General features: G+C 42.1%; 3 protein-coding genes across 3 annotated transcripts; 1 reads left to right on the top strand and 2 right to left on the bottom strand.

The window, feature by feature from the left end:
- Positions 1-499: 499 nt before the first annotated feature.
- LOC121985075 (heavy metal-associated isoprenylated plant protein 35-like) lies at positions 500-1,951 on the bottom strand. Its single transcript, XM_042538345.1, has 3 exons — positions 1,821-1,951; positions 1,668-1,743; positions 500-1,593 (listed from the first exon to the last, which is right to left on the bottom strand). Exons 1-3 carry the CDS (start codon positions 1,842-1,844, stop codon positions 1,004-1,006), a joined length of 690 nt encoding a protein of 229 aa, XP_042394279.1. The 5' UTR covers positions 1,845-1,951; the 3' UTR covers positions 500-1,003.
- A 3,799-nt stretch (positions 1,952-5,750) lies between these two features.
- Positions 5,751-8,539, top strand: LOC121985073 (protein NUCLEAR FUSION DEFECTIVE 4-like). The gene is made up of 3 exons (XM_042538343.1): positions 5,751-6,209; positions 6,896-7,809; positions 7,893-8,539. The coding sequence occupies exons 1-3, from the start codon at positions 5,901-5,903 to the stop codon at positions 8,416-8,418; spliced, it is 1,749 nt and encodes a 582-aa protein (XP_042394277.1). The 5' UTR covers positions 5,751-5,900; the 3' UTR covers positions 8,419-8,539.
- Positions 8,540-8,747: 208 nt separating this feature from the next.
- LOC121985074 (putative UDP-rhamnose:rhamnosyltransferase 1) lies at positions 8,748-10,283 on the bottom strand. The gene has a single exon (XM_042538344.1). It carries the CDS (start codon positions 10,231-10,233, stop codon positions 8,845-8,847), a length of 1,389 nt encoding a protein of 462 aa, XP_042394278.1. The 5' UTR covers positions 10,234-10,283; the 3' UTR covers positions 8,748-8,844.
- Between the last annotated feature and the right edge of the window lie 478 nt (positions 10,284-10,761).

Raw genomic sequence — 10,761 nt, 5'->3', positions numbered from 1 at the left:
TATATATATTTAGGGTTTTGTTACTCTGCACACCTGTTTGGTGCACATTCTTGGGCGACTCTCACAGGTCCAGACGCTCGGAGTTACTCCCAGACGCCCTGATTTATTTTTGAGGGTCTGGATGTCGATATATATATATATATATATATATATATATATATATATATATATATAAAATTGATTAGGCTAGTTTCAATCAGTATAACCATGATACGTGTATATATATATATATATATATATATAATTGATTAGGCTAGTTTCAATCAGTATAACCATGAGCGTATCAGTTAATTCAATGTTCTTTAATATACATCATCAATGATTGTTTTCAGAGCTGAAACCTTTATTCTCTTCTTCGTTACTAAGTTAACACCAACACACTAGAATCCGTGCCTCAACCGGTATAAAGTAGCTGTTCTAGCTGCAGAATGGAGTCAAAATATCTTCCCAAGGAGCATCTTCCCCACAAAACTAACTACATAACTGACTGGACTGGACTGGACTTGTTCCTCCACAAAACTTAATGTAGCAAAATCTAGACAGCATCAAAAGCTGTCTTTTTCAACTTTTCCTTGATATTCTTGTACATTGACTATGAACAAAACCATCATTGAGTATCAAAATTTTGGTGGCTAATGGCTTTCTTACTTTATTCCTTGGCCCCCAACAGGAATCCACCTTTCACTTGTCGAGAATTCATCCTCAGTTCCACTGCGATCGGCCTAAATTTTGTCGTAAACAGCTTCCAAAGCATGATTTCAAGCTCACTTAGCAAAAGATTCCTACTTGTTAATAACTTGAACAGCTCATAGATGACAACAATGACATTGATAAGGAATTAAGCCTTTCTAAGCTCTAAGAGCCGAGTCAAAGTTGCAAGGGAGACATTCAATTCCCCCCGCCTTTTCCGTATATGAATATCAAGAAAGTTGTGGTCCATGACCACCTCAATAGGGTTCATCCTCTACCCTTTGTCAAACAAAAATTGGGTAAGTTCAATCCTTCACATGATCCGGCAACCTACCGTATTGTCTTCGTTGAAGTAGTCACCGAGAGCAGCCATTGCTTGCGACTGCGGTGGTGAATGGCGGTAGGACGGCGTTTCGTAGTAGCGATAGTCTTGAATGTAGAATGCGGCCGGAGCAGGGTCGGCATTCATGGGGTAGTATGGCATGGGAACTACAACAGGCTCCACCGGGTAGTAAACTTTGGCTTGTGGTGCTATAGTTTGGTACAAGCTCATTTGTGGAATGGTGGTTACAATTGTAGGGTACACACCCTTTGTTGTTTCGACAACCACGGGATTCTTTTCTCCTTCTTTATCTTTGCCAATCTCATCCTTGTTTAGGGTGCTCTTGCTCTCATTACTCTTTCCATTGTCGATCGAAGAACTCTTATCGTTCTCGGGTTCTTTCCCTTTATCCTTTTCCTTCTCGCTTACCCCATCATCTCTTTGCGGCTTTTGCGTCTCCTCGGACAATACTTCAGCACTTTTCCCGACTTTGGACAACTTCTTTATCAGGATTCCTACATCAACATTGCCAATGACCGTCACTTTGGGCAGGGTTGGATGAATCTCTGCCCTCAGTACACCTAAAACCATGAAACAACAATAATTTTTCACACAAAAAACACACACAAAACAATGAAAAATTATGAACAATTACCTTTGGTGCTCAAGGCCTTCAAAACTTTCCTCTTGCATCCCTCACAACAGTTAACAGAAACCTTCAGATCGACACTCTGCACAAATACCAGATTTTAAACTAAACACAAAGCTATCTAGCTAGCTAGACGAACTCAGAGATGCTCTGGCTCACCTTCAATTCGGCTTCCTTTGCCATACAACTCTTGAAGCAGAGAGCTAAGAGGAGAGGAAGCTCAGTTTACTTTGGGTGTGTTGGTTTGTTCGTAGGGGCCTGTGGAGGCCTTTTATATGCATCGAAAGAGTGTTCTACCTGAGGAATTCTCTCTATTTTAATCTCAATCATAGTTAATCTTTCTTTTTTAATTTAATATCTAATTCTTACTATTGATTAATTTTGAAGATAACTGATAGGAATCTCGTCTCATTTCTTAGCCCCAAGCCAATAATCATTAATCTTTGAACAACATCGAATGGGGCAGCTCAAGCAGTGTACAGTGTTCGTACGTAAAGGGAATATGAGACCATCATTTTCTCATCAGCATCAAACTGATTGAGACCATCTAAGCTTTGAATGTTTGGAAGATTCCCTATCTTTTCTTCTTCCCATGACAACCATTTTCGAATTAAACCAAATGGAGGATGATACTTAAGGATTTCGAGAGTAATTAGAGGAGAATGATTTGGATTAGTACAAATGACATATGTAAAGTATTTTGAATTGGGATCATGTTGTAAAGGGGTTGTAAAATAGTTAGGAGAAGTGCAACACAGAGTAGCATGAGGAAGCATAAAGCATTGGCCAACTCAAAGAGGGCATTGTTAGTGTAAGGCTTCCACTTACACCACCCTTTTGGCTATCCTTTCATTCAAAATTATGCAAATAGCGAAATAATTAAGATTGTATTATAAAAGTTTATTATTTCATAAAGAATAAACGGCAAAAATTAAAAGGAGCATCTTTTTATTGAAATTGTTAAAGGGGAATTTCCCTTTTTATCCATTATAAAAAGGTGTCACATCCATAGTTTGTAAAATCATGATATTAGATCATTGGATCGTATGATTTTATGATCTAAAAGTAGAAATCGATTCAGAATTGTACAAAATCAATTTTTACAATAGAATTATAATAGGATTAATAAGATCAGAATATGATCGAAATAGGATCGATAGAAATTTTGAGAGATCATAATTTTTAACTCAGATTGAACCACGAAATCTATAATATATCAAATTAAAACTCATTTAGATATCTATAGTTAATTACAACGTTTACTCTTAACCAACATCTTTTAAACCTTTTTGAAGTCTCAAAATATTTTATCTTTTTTTTTTGTTATTTTTTGTCTTATTATTATTATTTTTTGTCTTTGTAGAGTTAGGGTTTGAGATTATTTAAATATTTATTTAATTTTTTAATCAATAATATTCTATCATTTTTTCTCCAAAATGATGAGATTTTAGATGTCTATTACTTGATATTCACAGAATCAATAGATTTTTAAAAGATTATTTTCAGCATTTGTGTTTGAAATAAAATATTCAATAACTTTTGCTATGTTAACTATTTTGTTGGCCTTTAAATTGAGTCATTTTGTAAATCAAATAAATATTCTTAAGGTTAAATACCATTATTATTATTATTATTATTATTATTATTGTTATTGTGATAATATAAATTTTATACTTTTTTATTTTATTTTATGATATGAAAATATAAATATTATTAAATATTACAATACTAAAATGGTAATTAAATTACTAGTTAATTTAAATTTGTTGAGATAATAATGTTATATGAGGAGTAAGTGTTGATAATTGCATGTATAAATAAAATTATTAATATATTTATATACAAATGATCTTTTTAGATATTTTTTTTTCTAGTTATTAATCATATATTTAAGTATTTTTAGTAGGATCGTACGATTCTACGATCTCATCTCTACCAATCTAATCTTGACGTAGGATCATGATTCTTTAAACTATGGTCATATCCTATTATTATTACATTTTTATTTCAAAAACTATTTTTTTTATGTTATGTAGCCGTTACAAATTCATAATGCTATCACATGGTAGAATCCCATCTCTACCAATCTAATCTTGACGTAGGATCATGATTCTTTAAACTATGGTCATATCCTATTATTATTACATTTTTATTTCAAAAACTATTTTTTTTATATTATGTAGCCGTTACAAATTCATAATGCTATCACATGGATACTTCACTCTGATCAATGCTAAAAAAAAAATTATATTGTAGTAATTATAGTTCATAACTACGTACTATAATATGTATACTTCATTTCTACTCATTATTATATTATAACAATAATTCGATTCTGATCAACACTAAGAACTATTAGGACCTTGACGTCCGCTAGAGGGTGGGGGTGAATAACATTTCACTCAAATCGTTCGCTTTCTATAATGTTAGTGCACAGCGAAATACAAAACAAACTAATAAGTAGAAAACTAAACTAAAACAAGAAGAGTGAAGACAAGCAAACCACAAAGACATGCTCGTTTACGTGGTTCGGATAAAGTTCCTACTCCACGGCTGTCCGTAAGGTGGGCGATCCCGATCTGTCGGTAGATAATTCCTCAGAAAACTCCGGCTAGCTCAAACCTCCTTCTTGGTGGAGAAATCTCACCACAATGTTGATCCAAAACCCTTAGATCACAAGAAGAGCTTGGAGCACTTAGGAGACTTCTAATAGACTTTAATTAAGCTTATTTCGTCAACCATGGTCAAGCACCCCGAGCTCTCTTAAATAGAGTTCGGGAGAAAACACAAGTTATGTTTCTCGCTACCAATCCACTGGTACAACCACTAGTCGACTGGTCCTAAGTGAAATTTGATCGTTACAAGCCAACGGTTGACTACCAGTCGACTACTACAGTAATGCTACAGTAACGCTATAGTAATACTGAAGTTTTACCTGAGTATAGTCTTTCATGCACTCGTCCTTGCCCACACAACCTAGACCTAGCATTCTAGCCTCCTCCATCAACCTCACGTCTCTCGGATGCCTCCCCATCCTTCACGCTTTGCCTTCTGTAGCTTCCATCGACCTTGTCATGATTATCGGGTTTTCCTTTGCTAAAAGGACGCGCCTCTGGGACTTCATCCATTGCCAAGTCACACTTGGACTTATGTTGTCAAGACTACATGTTTGGACTTACACCGCTAAGACTCACCCTTGGACTTTCCTCCTTTATCAAGATCACACTTAGACTCTCTTTATTATACATGTATCCTGTACACTCACAATGCATATCAAATATAACAATAAATCTAAATTAAATATTTGCCTAAATATTAAAATCTAAGTACATAAATTGCTCCAATAATAACATCATATTATAACATTTACAATTCATAACTTTTATAATACAGATGCTTTATCTTTGGTCAATATAGGTCAAAATTAAGTTTAGTAGTTACGAACCATAATTACTACTACATGAATAGTCTATTTTTGTCATTACTAATTAGTATTTTAGTAGTTAGGAACCATAATTACTGCCACATGAATAATTTATTTTTTTATCAATACTAATTAGTATTATATTATAGTAATTATAAAATCACGGTTACTATAACAGTATCTGGAATCGTTCTATTACAATTATGTAATAATTATGGGATCGTAACTAATATAATTACGTAGTAATTTTGATGGTGTAGTTGCTATAATAGTATAAAAATAAAGGCACTTTCGAATTTTAATAATAAATATAAAAAAGAACGTCCTATATCATTCCAATTAAAAAAATACATCCATAGGACTTTTGTCAAAAAGAAATCACGCTACAATTTATAATTTTCTTTTCTTTTGTAAGAATAAATCATGGTAGGGATTGCTTGAGTGTATAAATTATATTTATATATTTGATTATAAAAAATAAAGTTAAAATATTAAATACTTTTATTTTATTTTATTATTCTTAGAAAAAATGAAAAATGTTGTCCTTGTGATGGGACAATTGGGCCTCTCAAGTAAAGCCCAATATTAGTGAAGCCCAACACACTAGCTACGCTTTCTATTTTAAGTAAAAAAATGACCAGAAGCGTAGATAGATATCATACATTTCGTATGGTACGGAGGAGGGAAGGCAATCCTTCCTTCCCCAATATTGTTATTATTGTTAGATGGAAGAAAGAAATCTCTTGAAGAAAAATTGAAGATCAAATCGGAGTTAGTAGTAGGGGCCGCGGCGTCGGCGGCTGTCTCTCTCATCCATGGCGGGGCAATCGCGGAAGTGGATGGTGGTGGCGGCGGCGGTGTGGATCCAGGCGTTCACCGGCACCAACTTCGACTTCTCGGCCTACTCGTCTGAGCTGAAGGCGGCGATGAGGATCTCGCAGGTGCAACTCAACTACCTGGCCACCGCCTCCGACCTCGGCAAGGCTCTCGGCTGGTCCTCCGGCCTCGCCCTCCTTTATCTCCCCCTGCCCGTCGTCCTCCTCCTCGCCGCCGCCATCGGCCTCGCCGCCTACGGCGCCCAGTGGCTCCTCATCACCGGCCGCATTTCCCTCTCCTACTTCCCTGTACGTTCCCTTTCATTCCTAGTATATCTTTTCCTATTAAAATATAGATGTTTTCCTTCTTTCCTACGATTCTTCTCGACAAGTTATTAAGGTTTTCTGATCGTTCCTTTTTTTTGTTCCCTCAGTATCGTTCATCGACTGTTGAAGCATTTTAAGACCCAAATTTATCATCTTTCTCTATAGTTTTTTTCCCCCTTCTAGATCATCTGCGTCGTTCCTCTGTTCATCCTGTGAGATTCTGATTGAATGGAGAGAGCAAAGGAACACCATTCCAATTTGCTTGGCCGACCGAACGCCAAGTCAACTCTCATCCGCCTTTAGATTGAGACAACTCCTTAGATTTCTTCCACACAAACGTAAAATATTACGGGCAAGAGTCAAAAGGAGGCTCTTTTTATTAAAGGGAGATTTTTTTAAAAAAAAATTAATAAAAAGAATCTAAGTAAAATAACATAATCAACCTCAAAAACATTATTAATTTCCATCCACGTTAAATCCTAAATCTATCGAATTGATTTTAATAAGTATGACTTCCTAGTTGTTACCACTAGATTCAACATATTCACATAATATTTATGTAGTTAGTAGCTTTGAAATTGTAATGGTTCATATTTCAAACTGTATCTATGTGAATTTATAAACGGCGTTCGTCTATGATTGATGAACAGTTATTTCGGTTGGTACAGGTATTTCTGTTGTGCTTGTTGGCCGGTTGCAGCATCTGTTGGTTCAACACCGTCTGCTTCGTCCTCTGCATCCGCAACTTCTCCCTCGACCGCTCCCTCGCCCTCGGCCTCACCATCAGCTTCAACGGCCTCAGCGCCTCCCTCTACGCCCTCGCCGTTAACGCCGTCTCTTCCTCCTCCTCCTCCGCCTACCTCCTCCTCAACGCCGTGCTCCCCCTCCTCGCCTCCACCGCCGCCCTCCTCCCCATCCTCCGCCGCCCTTCTGCCGCTCTCCTCCTCGACTCCCCCTCCCACGACTCACACATCTTCGTCCTCCTCCACATCCTCGCCTTCTTCACCGGCCTCTACCTCCTCTTCCTCAACTCCCTTTCCTCATCGAGCCTCACCAACGCGCGCTTCCTCCTCGCCGGAGCGGTCATCCTCCTGCTTCTTCCCGTCTGCGTCCCCGGCCTCATCTGCTCCCGCGACCGGTCGCGACGCAACATCTACTCCAGTTCTCTGTTCGGCTTCTTCGGCGGCGCCGTCGATGACTTTGAGCTGCAGAAGCAACTCGTCGGGAGCGACGAGGAGGAGAGTACCGGCAGCAACGTGATTATGAACGATAACGACTGGGACGGCGGCGACGATGCTGATGCCGGGCAACACTATTGCTCTTGCCGCGGGTTGATGAAGGGCAAACTGGCGGCGATCGGAGAAGAGCACAGCGTCGCGAGGCTCGTCCGCCGCATCGATTTCTGGCTCTACTACGTCGCTTACTTCTGCGGCGCCACCGTCGGGCTGGTCTACAGCAACAACCTCGGCCAGATCGCGCAGTCGTTGGAGAAGGATTCCCAAACCACCACGCTCATCACCGTCTACTCCTCCTGCTCATTCTTCGGCCGGTTGCTCTCCTCCGCCCCCGATTTCCTCCGCCAGTACGCTTAATCGCCATTGATTCTCAAATTTAGCATCATTAATTAATGAATGAATCAACGCAGTAAAATAATGGTTCTGGCAGGAAGATCCACTTCCCGAGGACAGGGTGGCTGGCCGTAGCGGTGGTGCCGCTGCCGGTGGCGTTCTTCCTCCTGGCAGAGTCCGGCGACATGGACGCTTTGCTGGCCGGCACGGCCTTGATCGGGCTCAGCTCAGGGTTCATCTTCTCCGCGGCCGTCAGCGTCACCTCGGAGCTCTTCGGCCCCAACGGCCTCGGCGTCAACCACAACATCCTCATCACCAACATTCCTCTGGGGTCGCTCCTCTACGGCCTGCTCGCCGCCCTGATCTACGACGCCAACGGCAAAACCATGGCGCCGGTGGTGCTCCTGCGCGACGGAATGGTGGTTTGCATGGGGAGGAAGTGCTACGCCAAGACGTTCTTGTGGTGGGCGTGCATCTCGCTGGTGAGTTTGGCTTCGAGCCTGGTTTTGTACTTCCGGACAAAGGCGTTGTATCGGCGCGCTGCGCGCCGGCGGCCGCACCCGCCGCCGGCAGGGGAGCAAGTGGTCGAGCCCGAGCCCGAGCCCGAGCCAGCCGCTGGCTAATTAACAAAACAAATCCATGCACACAGAAAATACTCGATGCCAATTAACTTATTAACTACAAGGAAAATCTCACTTCAATTTGTATGTCTTTTAATTTAATTTAATCTCACTTCAATTTGTATGTCTTTTAATTTAATTTACTTCCAAAACAAGTTACGTAGATTAATTTAAATGAGTCTTAAAATTTAATTCTAAAACTTAGATCTTTGCAGAATAATACAAATACCAGTACCACTCACAATTAATTTCAATAAGCTCATCATCAAGCAAATAACACGAAGCTCTTATTTAAAGCTGCGATTGATGATAATAATTAAACAGACGATAGATAAATATGATTATCAGACGACTTAACAATAAATTAACGATTACAGCTTCACGAAATTTCATTGAGCATCATGTTCGTGATCTTACTCGACCTTAATTTCATTCAAAGGTTTTTTTGTGCTTTAGATCTCTCAAAAGTTGGACGAAGGTGTCGATGTAGGATTCATGGAGTTCCCCGTTGGCGAAGACCTCCTGCAGCTTTTCTACGTTGCTTCTCAGCGCCTTCCCTTCTTCCTCCACCATCACCTTCCTTATGGCGGCCGCCACGTCTTCCCCTGTGAACGACCCGTCCTCCTCGTTCCTCGCCACCTCTGTTCCCACTTTCATCTCCTCGAACTGCCGAGCCATCAGCCCTTGGTCGATGGCCAACGGCAGCATCACCAGCGGATGCCCAAATTGGAAGCTCTCGACCGCGGAGCTGAACCCGCAGTGCGTCAGGAAGGCCCCCACCGCCCCGTGGCGGAGGATCTCCAGCTGTGGAACCCAGCCGCCGACTACCAGCCCGCTGCTGCGGCGCTCAACGCCGCCGGACGGCTTCCTCGTGGCCCAAAGAAACGGCGTCGCCGACAGATCCAGTCCCGACGCCAACTCGCGCTCCTGCTCTTCTCTCAGCGTCGCCTCGCTACCGAACGCGACGTACACGACGCTCCTCGGAGACTGCTCGCTCAGCCACCGGAAGGTGGCCGAAGGTTCGCCGACGTCGGAGTCGGGTGCTGTTGCTTCCTCCAACGGCGGGGGCAGTAAGCCGAGCGGAACGACGGGCTTGCTGCCGCCGCAAATTCGCGTCCGGAAGAGGGATAACCAAGTGGCGTCCTGCTCGAAGCAGCCGCGGAAGGCGACCAAATCGCTGTCTTTTACTATGGCGCTGAGGCGCCGCCCGTCGCTGATGCCGGAGGCGTTGTCCCGGTAGTTCCAGATCACGTCCTTGGCCTCGTGGAGGCGAAACGAGACCGTGGTCGGGAAAGGAAGGTTACCGGGCGGCTTGGTGAGCTCCTCGGGTCTCGTCGGCTGTATGTCTCCTGCCATCTTCTCCAACAAGAAGTACAAGCACGCGGCGTTGTATATGGATAAGAAGGCGCAGGGGATGCCGAGATCGGAGGCAATCTCCGGTGCCCAGTGCTGGCAGAAGTCGATCACGAGCCAGTCCGGCCTCGTCGCCCGGAGGAAGCGCGAGAAGGGGCTCTGCAGCCCGTCGAGTGCCTTCTTCAAGTACTGAACTTGTTCGGGAAGGAGGTCGGCGGTGGACTCGGCTTCCGGCGGTAAGTTGTCGACGGAAGAAAAGGTGAAGGGGACGAATTCGATGAGCGGGGCGACGTCGGGAGGGATTTCGGGCAAGCGGGCGATGTTTCTCGGGGTGGAGAGGAAGGAAACGCGGTGGCCGCGCTTGGCCAGCGACTTGGAGAGCTGGAGGAAAGGAAGCATGTGGCCGAAGGCGAGCCATGGGAAGACGGCAACGTGAAGAGCAGCTCCACTTCCATGCTCGGCCATGCTTCGAAAATACAGTGCTATCTGTCGAAACGCATAGACAAAGAATAAGAACAGAGACAAAATTAATTATAAAGAAAATAATTATTTTTTTATTGATGATTGTCCGTCCGAGTCACGTGGCTGCTTTACACCTACTATCAATATAATATATATAAAAATTATAATAATGACTACGTGATACAGTGCAGGAAGTGGATCTAATAAATATAGATAATCAAAAGTTAAAGAGATAGTGACAATAAAAAATAATCAGAAGTCAAGAAAATATAACAATCAAAAGTCAAGAGAAAAAGGAAATTACACCGTCTCATGTTATCAGACACAGAATTCTCGGTCGATCACAGGTAGGATGAGTTCCCAGAGCAGGTATGTATAACAAAGCTTGAACTAGTTCCCGACCTACTCCAGACGGATCAAATCCCCAACTCGGGTTTTACAAATGGTCTCGGTACTTTCACTTATACAACTCCCGACCGATCCTTCAATGGTCAAACCACGAAAGATGAGTCTCTCGTCAAATTCTCATAT

Source organism: Zingiber officinale, chromosome 5B (assembly GCF_018446385.1).
Source record: "Zingiber officinale cultivar Zhangliang chromosome 5B, Zo_v1.1, whole genome shotgun sequence".
In the NCBI taxonomy this organism is placed as follows: domain Eukaryota; kingdom Viridiplantae; phylum Streptophyta; class Magnoliopsida; order Zingiberales; family Zingiberaceae; genus Zingiber; species Zingiber officinale.
The sequence above is the reverse complement of the archived record's forward strand: the minus strand, read 5'-3'. Positions and strand labels throughout refer to the sequence as shown.